The sequence below is a fragment of the Macaca mulatta genome, chromosome 3 (genome assembly GCF_049350105.2).
Source record: "Macaca mulatta isolate MMU2019108-1 chromosome 3, T2T-MMU8v2.0, whole genome shotgun sequence".
Taxonomy (NCBI): Eukaryota; Metazoa; Chordata; class Mammalia; order Primates; family Cercopithecidae; genus Macaca; species Macaca mulatta.
This window is the reverse complement of record NC_133408.1, coordinates 147,684,936-147,699,604: the sequence shown is the minus strand read 5'-3', so window position 1 is coordinate 147,699,604 and position 14,669 is coordinate 147,684,936. Positions and strand designations below refer to the sequence as shown.

General features: G+C 41.8%; 1 protein-coding gene across 1 annotated transcript in view; it reads left to right on the top strand.

Moving 5' to 3' along the window:
- Nucleotides 1-14,669, top strand: part of LAMB4 (laminin subunit beta 4) — a 101,956-nt gene that overhangs the window by 38,556 nt on the left and 48,731 nt on the right. The window contains exons 14-17 of the mRNA XM_015134674.3: nucleotides 4,300-4,485; nucleotides 5,766-5,881; nucleotides 7,033-7,153; nucleotides 14,125-14,302. Of these exons, the coding sequence (XP_014990160.3) occupies nucleotides 4,300-4,485; nucleotides 5,766-5,881; nucleotides 7,033-7,153; nucleotides 14,125-14,302 (601 nt within the window). The remainder of the gene's footprint in view (nucleotides 1-4,299; nucleotides 4,486-5,765; nucleotides 5,882-7,032; nucleotides 7,154-14,124; nucleotides 14,303-14,669) is intronic.

The following is a 14,669-nucleotide window of genomic DNA, read 5'->3' as shown; positions in this document are numbered from 1 at the left end:
GGGGGTGGTCCTAGGTAACCATGAAGCTGGCCCTGCCCATTTGCTTCTCTTACATTAAGTTCATTGCATGCAGGCACAGCTTCTCCAGGATTCTGATTAGTCATAATTCCTGAGGAAATTTACAAAATGACACTAGTGAGACAAACTACAGCTTCTAGCTGCTGCAGTTGGTCCCAAGGCTATAATTGATACCATCTCCCTCCCTCCTCTCTACACATTCTAGATTCCCCTCATCCTCAACTGGTACTTCTGAGATGACTCACACTCTCATCCCTCATGGGCTGGAGGCCCTGCATTGCATGCCTTATCAGACCACATGTATGGGAGCACCAAAGATGCCCCAGTGGATCACCTCAGTGCCATACATATTCCTCATGTCCCAATGATATAGCCACAGCCCTATAGTTATGGTAATTCCTTCTTGTGACTACTGGTCTGCTGGCATGAGGAGCCCAAGAGACCATGTAGCAGCCATAGCTTTAAGATTAGCAGAAGGAACTCTGTCCCCCTCCAGGAATCAAGACCTCTAGACCCACAGAGTGGTAACATTACAGTGACAAGAAGCCCAGATTCCCATGGTTACTGGGAGTGATAGTGGGCATGGCTAATCCTACTTGGTTCTCCCAAGCCCATGTATTCTGCCTATTAGGGACACAGCATCAAATAAATGCCTTGATTTAAGGAGTACATAACATCCCAAAGAGCACTGGCCCATCTCTTTGGGCTTCATTTCCAAGTTTGTGAAGCTAATGCTTCAGCTGCATCTTTAAAGGGCCCCAATGCACTGCCATCTCAGGTCAGCATCTTCCAGGTAGTATGGTTTGTGTAAGGGCAGTGAATCCCAAAATCACATGACCACTGCTGAACTTCTTTTGCTGGAAAGTGGATCTATTGTACAGAGGAGATATTATATTTTCCCATCGTGGTGAATTAGACACTCAGCCCTCAGAAAAGGGTGCTGGCCAAGGCCACAGAACAGCTGGTTCTCACTGTGGGAAGTCATGTGATATCACCTTGGCCCGAGGCACCCACTTCACTAGCCCTCAATGTAGGGTACTAATGTGGTATTTCATAGAATATATTGATGGTCCAGATCCTTTTGGGCTATATTGTGACAGAGAACAAGAGAAGTAAGTAGGCCTGGAGCAAGACTGTGAACATACCCTCTTGCCCTTCCCAAGTATTCTCCTCAGCACTCTCAGACTACAGAAGGAACCCACTTGCCCTTGTTGGAAAATAGAGCACCACCATTCCACCCCACCACATTTGCAGACAATATAGAAACATCAAAGGACTGCAGATGTTCCTTTTTCCTTACAAGTATGGAAGAGAAAACATTTTTGCATATCAATATCTACATAGCATGTTCCCGAGGCTGTATTAATCTGCTCTAGTAAAGACGCTCCATCCAACCCAACAGCTGCAAGTAGGACTATACCTTGATTAAATTTGTGGTAATTCCATCTGCCAGTGATCCATCCAACAACTGCAGAAACAAGACTGGTGCCTTAAATGGGGATATGTTGAGAACCACCACCCATTCATCCTTTAAGTCTTGAGAGTGGCACTCTGAGGATGCCCCTGATTTGCAATAGTGTTTTTATGTACTGTCTTGGTTTGGGGTTGGGGCTCATTTTACGGGATTTTACTTGGTCTTTTCCTACTACAAGAGCTCTTAACCCACAAGTCAAAGAACCAATGCCAACTGCAAAGCAGATTCATTCCATTATATACTCAAGAATTGAAGAAAATTATCAATAGGTGGTTCTGTAAATCCAGTGAAGTCACTATGAAAGGCACCTGGCCCAGCAGTCCATTTATAGGACCCACATACGTCCCTATTCTAACAAGGGGATCATGGTGGCACTTTGGATACCTGGTTATCAGCATAAGCTCAGATCCTGTATCCATTAATACTGAAAGATTATGGGTATACCCCCTTCCCCAATAGACAGTTATCTTTATATAAGTAATTTACCTAGGCTGATAATTCAGCCTCTTCTCTGAAGTTCTGCAACTCTTACAATTAATGTTTGTGAAGAATATTCAGCTTTTCTTGCCCTCTAGTTTAAGGAGATGAGAGTCTCTTTAAACATGCCCCAGGGAGGCCCTCTGATTCTCACACTTTGCTTTACATTGGTGATTGATTGTCCTGACCCTGTCATTTTCTCTCATCAAAGACATTCAACAACAGCCACCTATTTCCACAGTTCTTACTGGAACATCAAAGGATGTGGATGCCTCCCATATCTTTCAGTGCCAGAAATACTGCTCAAGTCAGTGCCTCCCCTTCCCTGCCTATATTCTGTCCCATTTCTCCACAGGTGACAGTTTTAGCAATTGTATCACTACTTCATGCCAGGGATCATCTGTGCATGTCACCCACCATGGTCCTCACTGCCAGCCAAACAGTAAATTATCCACCTCCAGAATTGCATCTTAGGATCTACTTTTAGGTAAACTGTCTGGCATTAATTATGTCAAGTCAGGTGCCCTAGGAGAGCCTAAGATGGGATTCAATTGCATGTGATTTTTCAAGGAAATGTTCTTCAGGAATACTCTTAAGAGAGTGAAGGATAAAAGATAGAGAAAAGGAAAGAGAACGAGACGTGGTCTCAGGTAAAACAAACCTTGAATTGATCCTCAGAGGAGCTCAGGGGCATACACTGCAGGCAAAGTTGTCCTGCCACTTGAGACAACCTGGTCAGCCTTGTCTCAATCAGTCATTGGCTGTGAGCTCCCAGAGGTAGTGTTGGGTGGTTAGGGAGGGAGATATGAAAGAGCAATCCTCCAAAGCAAGGCTCAACTGTGAGCTGTCAGCAGCCACACACACAGCAACTGGGGGATGGGTGCACCAAACAGCTAAAGGAGATTTGGGAGGGGTACCTACAGTGTCTACTGCAATTGCAAGGGTATTTTATTTTATTTTATTTTATTTTATTTTATTTTATTTTATTTGAGACAGAGTCTCGCCCTGTCACCCAGGCTGGAGTACAGTGGCATGATCTCGACTCACTGCAACCTCTGCCTTCCAGGTTCAAGTGATTCTCCTGTCTCAGCTTCTGAGTAGCTGAGTCTACAAGTACACACCACCACTCCTGGCTAATTTTTGTATTTTTAGTAGAGATGGGATTTCACCATGTTGGACAGGCTGGTCTTTAACTCCTGACCTCGTGATCCACCCACCTTGGCCTCCCAAAGTGCTGGGATTACAGGCCTGAGCCACTGCACCCAGCCTCACAAGAGTTTTTTTTTTTTTTTTTTTTTTTTTTTTTTAATGTTTGAAAAACATTGCATATGGATGACTTTACATATACTTCTGTCTATTAAAACCCAATCTGACAGTACAATTTCTCATTTACATTTCTGCCTCAGATGCAAGATTCTAAACTCCTCTGTGGCAGAGGCCCTGTCCTATTTAGTTTGCATTCCTAATTCAGGAGCTGGCACATAATTGTTACTAACCATTTATCAAATGAAGGGCAGTTTGGGGTAGATCACAGAGCAACTAGAACTCCAGGCCAGGTAACTTGGGCATTATTCTGTTGGCAGTTAGAAAGAGTTTGAGATGCCTGGTTGGCAGCAGTACATGATATGTATTGGACCAAAGAGAGAAGAGAACAGTGCCAAGAGACTATTGCAGCAACACAGGCAAAAGTAACAAGAGGAGGAATTTGAGCGGAGGCTGTGAGTGTGGAGAGGCAGATGCAAAAGTAATTAAAGAGGTATTATCTACAGGGTCCAGATGGCCTCAGGCTGACATCCAGTATAGAGACCATCAGGGATTCTAATTAATCATGTTAGGAGTTTTATACTTACATGCTCCCAAGCAGATAGAAGAGGAGCATTTCTCATTTTGCATGGAAGAAATATCTAGAAAATAAATCCATGTGGGTTTTCTCATTGTCATGCCCAATTAGGCAAAATCCTTAAAGTGGGCATGGGAATAGCCTCCATATTTTGGGCAGAACTCCACAGTCATATCTGAGAAAACCCAAGGTTATCCATGTGGTATTTGCTCAGTTCATTAGCACAAGGGGTACTTAAAGTTGCTTCCCGGGACACTGCTTTCAAATCAATCATTCTATACAGTAACATATGTTCCAAAGCTGCAGTATTAGCACATTATTCTCAGCTGGATTCTGGACTGTATTCTGCTTAGAATAATTCATCTGTGACTCATATGAATCCTATACACACCAGGAAATACAGGGGGTGGTGCAGTGGGGGACCGGTTTTCTTGAACTCTTTCAGGCCTTGATTGTAGGCAAAGCTGTTTACATTCCTCTCCCATTTTAGGGCTCGGAAACTTTTGGCCAGAGTCCTGCTGTTCACATTGTTTTAGGAGAGCCAGTTCCTGGGAACCCTGTTACATGGACTGGCCCTGGATTTGCCAGGGTTCTCCCTGGGGCTGGCTTGAGATTTGCTGTCAACAACATTCCCTTTCCTGTGGACTTCACCATTGCCATTCGCTATGAAACCCAGGTATCCTTTAACTCTCCAATTTCGGTGGTGAAAAGCTGACAGAAATACATTCTTGAACTGTTTCCATTTCAGCCTTGCTAGAATAGGTTCATCAGAAAAAGATTTGTAAAAAGCGAACATCTGGGGAGCGTTATAAAGCTGGTTTCTTAAAGATATTGAAGCAGCACAGTGACCCATATGCATGCATGTTGTAGCCCATGGAGAGAAGCTATAGTTGGAGTTATACATTTAAGGTACCAGGTTTAAGGAAGTGGTGACTGTTTGTATAAGAAAAATAGCCAAAATAACACAAATCCTGCCCTCCTGGTACTTTTCTTGTAAAAATTTAATAAACCAGCACATGTGCAGAGATTCAGACTCACAGGTGATGCAGCAGAGGCATTTGTTTGCATTTGGATCTTACCCTGCAACAAGAGAAAGACCAAAAGCAAACTGCCCCTCTTGTTTCCCACTACTAGACCCCCTGCTGCCCGCCTTTTAAGAAATATCTAAAACAGAATACAAGCCAAATTAGAAAAATAGTTGATTTACACCAATAGTTCCTAACCTTCCTTTGGATTTGAAACCCACTGAACATTTCCTTTGAAACATGTTTGATATGGCTGGAGGGCGTGTGGTCTTAGAGGCTCCCAAGCCCCACTGGGGACCACATTCTGGAGGCTGTCATGGTGCGCCACATGCCCAGAGCAGCTGATCTGCTTTGAAATGCATAATAGGACATAATTCTGTATTTCTCACTTACAAATGAAAGCCAAGGAACATCAATGAACTTTGGCTCAGTGAATATGATAAGAAAGGCTTTAAAAATAAATATAGATTAATATATCTATAGAGAGAACATGACCCTGACACCTTGAAAAAGCTTTTCCAAATTGTAAGACTTCAGAATAGAGCAAATTTGCATATCTCCCCAATATATAGATTCCTTGTAAAAGATTCCAAATTATTATTATTTGTTCTGTGATCCAGAGCCATGATAAACGAGTCAACTCCCTGGGAAACAGGGGTTAGGGATTAGGCTTGTCAGGAGAGCTAAGGTTTTTCCAGGCCCGTGAGCCCATGAGAAACAATGCTTTTTCTGCCTGGATCACAATTCAGACATCAAAGAGTTGGGGCCTGGGAGTGAACCTCTAAGACTCTTTCAATTCCAAAACTGTTTGCCAAGTGGCCTATGGGTTGCAAATTCAAGTTCATGCACTTTCCATTAGCTAGATGTATGTGCGTGCAAAACATTTTCCTGCATCCGTGCAGTGACATGCCTTAATGTCATGCCTGTCTAGTCTGCAGCTGACTGGACTGTCCAGATCATGGTGAACCCCTCTCGAGGGAGTGAGCACTGCGTACCCAAGACTTCACAGTCAAAGCCTCAGTCTTTTGCCTTACCAGCGGCTACCAGGTATGTTTCAGACCTGTCTTCAAACATTGAAAGCTTCTTAGAATTTTGTTGACTTATCAGTAATTTGTGTCTGGGAACTAAGTGGGGAAAGAGGAGGACTGAAGAAAACTGTAACATATATTAAGCACTTACTGTGTGCTACACTATGCTTTACATTTATTATCACTTTTAATCTTTATAACAGCTCAGTACAGCAGGTTTTGTCTTTATCAGATGAAGACAAAATTGAGAAGGAGAATACTTAAATGACTTACCGAAAACTCATCGCTAATGTGTAGCAGAACCAGGATTCTAGCCAGGATATCCTGACTCTAAATCTTGAGTGTTCCTATTCCAGTCCCCAGGTGGCTTTGAAATATAAGAAAGCAAAATGCAACAAGAATAAGAGTAAAACATTCAGCTTAATTACTCTCAATAGATGAGAATCTTTGAGGTAAAAGCCTACTAATATTGAGGCCACTGATTTTGCCCCAATAGAAACTTGTGGCAAAATAATTCTTTTTTTTTTTTTTTTTTTTTTTTTGAGTCAGAGTCTCACCCTGTCACCCAGGCTAGAGTGCAATGGCATAATCTCTGCTCACTGCAACCTCTGCCTGCTGGGTTCAAGTGATTCTCCTGCCTCAGCCTCCTGAGTAACTGGGATTACAGGAACGTTCCACCATGCCCGGCTAACTTTTTGTATCTTTAGTAGAGACGGAGTTTCACCATGTTGGCCAGGCTGGTCTTGAACTCCTGATCTGGTGATCTGCTCACCTTGGCCTCCCAAAGTGCTGGGATTACAAGCATGAGCTGCAGCACCCTGCCACAAAATAATTTTTTTGAGATTTTTTGAGATCCTGTTGATGTTAACATGAGAGATGGGATGAGGACCTCTGTCCCATCCTTTCCCCAGAGTTGTCATAACAACCCATAGCCAATAGTTTCTCAGACTTTGATACTTGGCACAATCGTATGGAAGAGCCACAGAGGATCTGAACGTGACTTTACCGTCCAACCAACCCATCTGTGCTGGTCTAGACCTACACTGGCCTCAGGCCCACAGTGTAGGTCACTGCCCAGCACAAGTGCAATGCTACCAAATACTATGGCCATTTAGCTAATATAATTGTGCTTCTGTGGTCTGAATTTTTGCTTTATCTCTCTTAATACAGAATCATGCTGCTTCCCACACCCATCTGTTTAGAACCAGATGTACAATATTCCATAGACGTCTATTTTTCTCAGCCTTTGGAAAGAGAGTCCTATACTCATTCACACATCCTGGTGGACTCCGTAAGTATCACAGAGCTTTGTGGGTGCTTTCTTCACTACTAAGTACCATTATAACTACTTTTAGACTCACTAGTGAAATATTTCTTAAAAAATGTAAATATATTTGCTCAATTATAAAAGCCAACTAATAGCATTTGCAAATCTTATATAACAATATGTCTCAGTAATGGTTTGGAGTATTTTACATATTCTTTAATCACAGAAACCCTGTGTGGCAGGTACTTTCATAATTTTACAGGTGATAGAACAGAGGCACGGGGTCACAGAGCTAGTGAGTGAGAAGTTTAGAATCAGAGCCACCCTGCCTGCTTCCACATCCCTGCCCTGAGCCACGACAGCACCCTGGTGGTGTAGGAAATGTGTGGAAGAAATCCAACCACATTAATCATTATCATTTTCTAAGTTCCCATTTTATACATCCTACACTTTTGTATCATTGAAATCAGAGTGCTTATACAATGTTGTAGGCCAATTTTTTTCACCTCACACTTCATCATAAGCATTTTCTTATGGTATGTATGCCGTCTTCTTATCTTTAGAAACCATGCATAATATTTCCTGAGTGACTTATTCCAGCGTCTTTCCCCCACAGAGTGGGGCGACTGGCATTCCTTCCAAACTTCTTACTCTGCACAGCCCTTCAGACCCAGGCTTGTCCCTGGGCAAAGTTGGGCATTGAGTAGATTTACTTAAGTTACTTATCTATTTTCCCTATTCCTGGCCATATAAGTTGCTTCTATTTTTTACTACTATGTATATTTGATACATTTGAAATATACTTATATTGATATATATTGCTACTATATATATTTGATACATATTTTTTAAAATACTTTAAAATATTTTCCTACTTTACCTAAGGTATTATGGCTCTTGAAATAATTTGTCAAAATATTTTCTGGAACATGTTCCCCAATTAAATTGTTTTTTTCTTTTTTGAGACGGAATCTTCTCTGTCACCCAGGCTGCAGTGCAATGGCATGATTTTGGCTCACTGCAACCTCTGCCTCCTGAGTGCAAGCAATTCTCCTGCCTCAGCCTCTCGAGTAGCTGGGATTACAGGCACACGCCACCACACCTGGCTAATTTTTGTATTTTTAGTAGAGATGGGGTTTCACCACATTGGTCAGGCTGGTCTCAAACTCCTGACTTCAGATGATCTGCCTGCCTCGGCCTCCCAAAGTGCTGGGATTACAGGCATGAGCCACTGTGCCCAGCCTTCCCAATTAATTTTTAAGATCTTTAGTACTGTATGAAGGTACCAGTTTCATCCCAACTTCAACAGAATTGTATAGAATTGTGTGGGATTTTTAAAAAGTAATTTCATGGATAAAAATAAAATTTCTTTACTAAAATTGCATTTCTGCATATTTGTGAGAATCTTCTAATACCATGACTTAATTGGCAAACTATACAGCCCAACAAAGTTTTACTGGGCCACAGCCAGTCCCATTTGTTTATATATTATCTATGGCTGCTTTCAAGCTAAAAGGCAGAGTTTAGTAGTTGCACAGAGACTTCACAGCCACATTTCATCTGGCAACCATAATCAAAGGTGTTATAAATCCTGTACCTAGAGAGCTCTGTAACAGTTCAGGTGAGAGGATCTACCTGGTAGATTCTACCATATTATAGTAGAAATAAAGTAGAAAGTAGAAACAAACTCTTAATTGGGAATTTTAAACTGTCATGATTTCCCTAACTATATAATCCATTTCTCCACTGAGGAGTTTTAAATAGAACCGCACTCATTAACCAACATATGAGTTACAAAGGGAAGAAAATCAAATCTGATAGGTTTAATTTGGGGAGAAAATGCCAAAAATTGGGAACCCCAGCAAATTAAAGAGAAAGGAAGAAATTAATGAAGTCCTAGATCACTAAGGGGTATTACTGTTATTATAATAATCAGGAAACTCAAATTTATAACAGTCGACATACCTTGATTTTTAAATCTATGTCCTAAATATTTCTAAACTTTGTAAATTCCAAAGAGTATCACTTGATGCTGTACTAAAGGTATTCATCCAAATTATCCACTCATTCACTGAGTATATACGGGCCAGAAAATATGCTGGTCCTGGAGTGTAAAATATGGTTCCTTATTAAAAAATAATTCTCAGCCTAATACAGAAGAAATACATGTATATAAAATCATTACAATGATGTTTGATAGATGCAATAAGTAAATAATTTGGAATTAATTTTAAAATATTGCATTTACACGGGGCATGGTGGTTCACACCCATAATCCCAGCACTTTAGGAGACTGAGGCAAGCAGACCACTTGAGGCCAGGTATTCAAGATCAGACTAGGCAACATGGTAAAATCCTGTCTCTATTAAAAATACAAAAATTAGTCAGGTGTGATAGCACATACCTGTGGTCCTAGCTACTCAGGAGGCTGAGACACAAGAATCGCTTGAACCTGGGAGGCAGAGGTTGCGATGAGACAAGATCACGCCACTGCAATCCAGCCTGGGTGACAGAGCAAGACTGTCTCAAAAAAATAAATAAAAGAAAATATTGAATTTGATTAGTTTTCAATCGATCATTCTCTTACATATAACTCTGGAAAACCTGAAGCATAAATAAAAGTTAAGAGAATAACCCATAATTGGTAACTGTCAGAAATCTGGGAAAAGGCCCAGACCTGTTTTAGGCCAGATTCCCTAAAGCGGAAGCTGAGACAGGGACTCAGGTTGATGTGATTTACTGAGGGTGTGTTCCTGAGAGGAGAGGAGTGAGGAAAATAGGGGAAGACAGGGGAAGAAACCAAGCAAGGATGTGATCTCCACTGAAGTGTGGCCTCAGGCTGATCCCACCTGGAGCTCTGGAGCCTGGATTGCACCACACAGTTGAACCTCCCTGGAGGCAAAGGGGTGCCTTATATATGCCCAGCTACAGGTTCATCACCACCACCATCCGCCCTACTGTGAGTGCATAAACCCCTGGACCAGGTGGCTGAGTGCAGTTTTCTGAAGAAGGGAACAGCTGTGAGGCTTCAGGAGCCAGTGCCACACCCACTACAGGATGAGTACACCAGCCTGCCAAGGCAGACCTAGGCCGGGCACCTACAGTGTGCACTGTGGTCTCTGACCCAAAATGTCCAGGAGGAGAAAGTCCTTGCACATTTCATTGTCACTGACTAACATGATTAATGCCATACAACCAATTTTGTTGCTGAGGGAAGATAAGATACTTGACTGCTTGGGACGCAGCCCTTTCAAAGTTGATTCTTTTCTGTAGCCAGATTAACATTTGCATCTAAGACCAGGGGACATTACCAAGAAGACCAAAGGAAACCTTTGTTTAACCACGGTGCTCCTTCTGCATAAATGCCTTTTGTTTGGCAAGCACTGTGAGATCACTGAAATTTGTTTTCAGTTACCCAGATTACATGGTATGTGCATTTATAAAACTGTGTTTAGAGTAAAAAATATATTAGGCATTCTAGAATATAAAACTGCCATTCTTCTTTTTAAGCCATGGAATGGAATATACTTGGTAAACATAAAGTCCTTAAAAGTTTCTAGTAGAAGAAGTGAATCATGGCATTACAAAATCCTATAGCTGGCCAGGTGCGGTGGCTCATGCCTATAATCTCGGCACTTTGGAAGGCTGAGGTGGGCAGATCACCTGACATAAGGAGTTCGAGACCAGCCTGGCCAACATGGCAAAACCCCGTCTCTACTAAAAATACAAAAATTAGCTGGGCATGATGACATTTGCCTGTAGTCACAGCTACTTGGGGAGGCTGAGGCAGGAGAATCACTTGAACCCGAGGGCAGAGGTTTCAGTGAGCCGAGATCACACCACTGCACTCCGTCTAAAAAAAAAAAAAAATCGTATAGCTGACAGGGACTCTTGTCATCTGGTCCATCTTCTCAGTTCCCAGAATGGCCAACTCTCAATGGCTCAGACGAACAGCTGTAAATAATCTCTGGTTGGCTGCCCTCATCCCCTGCCCCAGCCTATCTGGCTTTCTTCTTCATCTCTCCCCACTTGGTTTGTGTTTGGAGAGCACAGAGTCATTTTCATATCAACTTAAGAATACAGTAGTAGACCTGTAAATATTCTTTACTGAATAAATTTTTATGAAGCACCTACTATAAATTAGACACTGTGGTAGGCATAAGTGTAAACAAAACATGCATTATCCCTGCCACCCCGGTTCTTATTCACTAAAGGGGAGACGCAGACAACCAGGCAACGAGAGCATGGGGTTAGAGGTCCTGGAACTGTGACAGGGCAGAGACCCAAAAAGCTCAGTGTGACTCTCGCAGCGGTTCTCAGCCTCATCTGACCCAACCCCATGCCACCTTTTTTAACTGTTAAAAATATTTTTATTGTAAGTATTTTCTAATATTCCTTACCATCCTGAAATGAAATTCAAGGCACTATAGCCTACCTGCACACATGACTTCCAAATAACTTCAATGTAATATGCTAATATTAATACAAAGAAAAACAAAAGGAAAGTAATGGATAAATAAATCATCAGACTTCAATATGTGCATGTACAGGCATGAATACACCAGAATATGCAATGAAGTAGGAAGATGCTCACATAGATAGAATCACTGCAGGGGAGACAGCCATGAAAGCAGGTGTGTTGTAAACATGTTTAAAAAACATAGAGTTAGGCTCTCAACTCAAACTATAAACAGTGTTTTCTCCTTCATGAATATCCAATGGAACTTCCAAAGCTATAGGGGCCATTTTGTGAGAATGTCCCACGTTTCTGACCGCGACCTGCTAAATGCCTGTAATAAACATCACTCTATTGCTGTGACAACTAAAACCACCTCCACGAATTTCCAAAATGCTCCCTAAAGGGGCAGTACCTCCCATATTCAGGACCATGGGGTTGAGAGGATGAGCAGGAGGAGCATAGCAAAATGAAAAAAAAAAAAAAAAAGTTCAGATTTTTATCCTGAGGCAATGGGAAGCCACTGGAAAGTTTTAAGAAGGAGATTATCTGGACAAACAGCGTTTAAAAGGATCACTCTGACTTTAGTGTAGAAAATCGATTGGGTGTGGCAAGAGTGGACACTGGGCCATCTGTTGGGTTGCCACTATAATCATCCAGGTGGCCTGAATTAGGGAAGTGGCAGGGGAACAAAGAGCCATAAATGTACCCTAGAAACATCTAAGAGGAGGAATTGGCCAGGCTTGTGATTTGGTGTGTGGGGGACGTGCGTTAGGCAAGAGTGTTGATAGCAAAGAGGCAGGTGTCAAAGATGACCTCCCTCAGTTTTCTCCACTGAGCACCTTGGCAGATGGTAGCATTGTTTACCAAGAATAAGCACAGAAAGGAAAGTGGGGTTCAGACATGTTTGTTTTGCAGTGCCTGTGGGGCAACTAATAGGCATTAGATATCAGTGCAGATCTGGAGCCCACAACTGACAGGGGCGCAGGAGATGTAAATTCAGATGCTGGCACCCATTCAGACAGTGTTCCAGTGTGGCCAAGATCACCTAGGAAGTAGGTGTGGAGTTAGGAGGGGGCTGATGAGAGAACCCTGAGGAACTCTAACATTTAGGGATGGGGTAGGGGAGAAGTATTGCACTGGTTTGAAGGGTGAATGGGAGATGAGGCAGGGGTGATGGCAAGGAAATGATTGTTTAAGAAATTTGGCTATTAAGAAGTCAAAGGGCAGAGACAGGGCAGTGGCAAGAGGAATATGTGCGATTGAGGAGGTGATTTTATAGATGAGAGAGACTTGAGCACATTTAAATGTGAGTTGAGAGGAAGAGAGCAAAGAAAGCAAGCATAATTTGCAGAAGAGTTTTGTGAGGTTAGAGGATTTACCAATGGGATACCTCTTGCACTCCAATACCTCTTCCTTCTTGAGCACTAAATGTCCTGGATGGGTGGTAAGACTTGAGAACCTGGAATTTGGGAGGCAGGTAGTAGGAACCTCCAGGCCTTTTGCTAGGGTCTGTTTCCTCTGTGTAGTAAGGAGGTAACAGCATATGCTCAGAGTGCCGCAGAAAGAAGAGACACTTGTAAATACAGTTGACTTTTGAAAAACTCGGGGGTTAGGGGCGTCAACCCCCCATGCAGTCAGAAACCTACATATGATTTTATACTCCCCAAAAACTTAAATACTAATCGCCCACTGTTGACTGAAAGCCTTACCAATAACATACAGCCAATTAATATATATTTTGTATATGTAGTATATACTGTATCCTACAATAAAATAAGCTAGAAAAAAGAATGCGTTATTAAGAAAATCACAAGGAAGAGAAAATGTTTATATTCATTAAGTGGAAGTGGATCATCACAAAGGTCTTCATCCTCTTCATCTGCATGCTGAGTAGGCTGAGGAGGAGGAGGAAGAGGAGGGCTTGGCGTTGCTGTCTTGGAGTAGTACAGGCGGAAGAAAATCCACATAGAAGGGACCTGTACAGTTCAAACCTGTGTTGTCGAAGGGTCAGCTCTGGTCATCTAGGGTTGTGATGCCACTAGCTGGGTGTGTCAAAGGACAATTAGGGAAAGACTGAAGAGGGTTGAAGTAAAGGGCTATGGAAACTGGTTTCAGGATGGATAAAGCAAAAAGAAGACTAGAGGAGATGTATCTGTGCACAGGTTTAGTCTCCAGACTTTGCCTGCTGAATTAAAACCCACTTTCACGGCTGCTTTTAACACCAATTGTTCAAAATAACCAACTTGATGTTATTACTCTTTCAAATCTAGGCAAACATATTAGCAAGTAAAAAATATGACAGTAAAAAGATAAAGGCTTATTTTTTTTCTTTGCCACAAGTCCAGAAATATAAATATTTAAATATTTCTTCCATAAATTGAAAATCTTAAAAGTCTTCAGTCCTAACCAGCTTAAAGGATTGAGTTGAGTCTTCTTTCAACCATTATTTTCATAGATCTAATTTTTTTATATATATAAGTAGAATCTTATACAGCAGATAGTTTGAATGTTAAGTCTTTTTGCATTCTTTCAAAAGCTTGGCCTTATTCCCCAAATCAATTCATTGGAGAATTTCTGCAGCAAGCAGGACTTAGATGAGTATCAACTTCACAACTGTGTTGAAATTGCCTCAGCAATGGGACCTCAAGTGCTCCCGGGTGCCTGTGAAAGGCTGATCATCAGCATGTCCGCCAAGCTGCATGATGGGGCTGTGGGTATGTATCTGTTTAATGAACTCTACTGAAGCATTGACATCCATACAAATGCTTTTTAGAGCAAATCAGTTTATGTTAGCATCCACTCCAAACAACAACCAAAATATGCATCACTCAATAATTAGATACACAGAGCGGTCTGCTGATGTGTTGGAATCATAATGCACAGTACAGTGAGTGTGTAAAAGAGAAACTTTGCAGCAGCATTTGTAGGCTAGATGGCTAGAACAATGGTCCTAAAATATTCATTTGGAATTCTAGTGCTGGAAGGAACTCCAGACATCTTCTTTCATCCCAAAATATTCATTTAATAAATGAGCATATTGGAGCCCAAAATCTGTATGTAACTTACCCATTTTATTTAGCT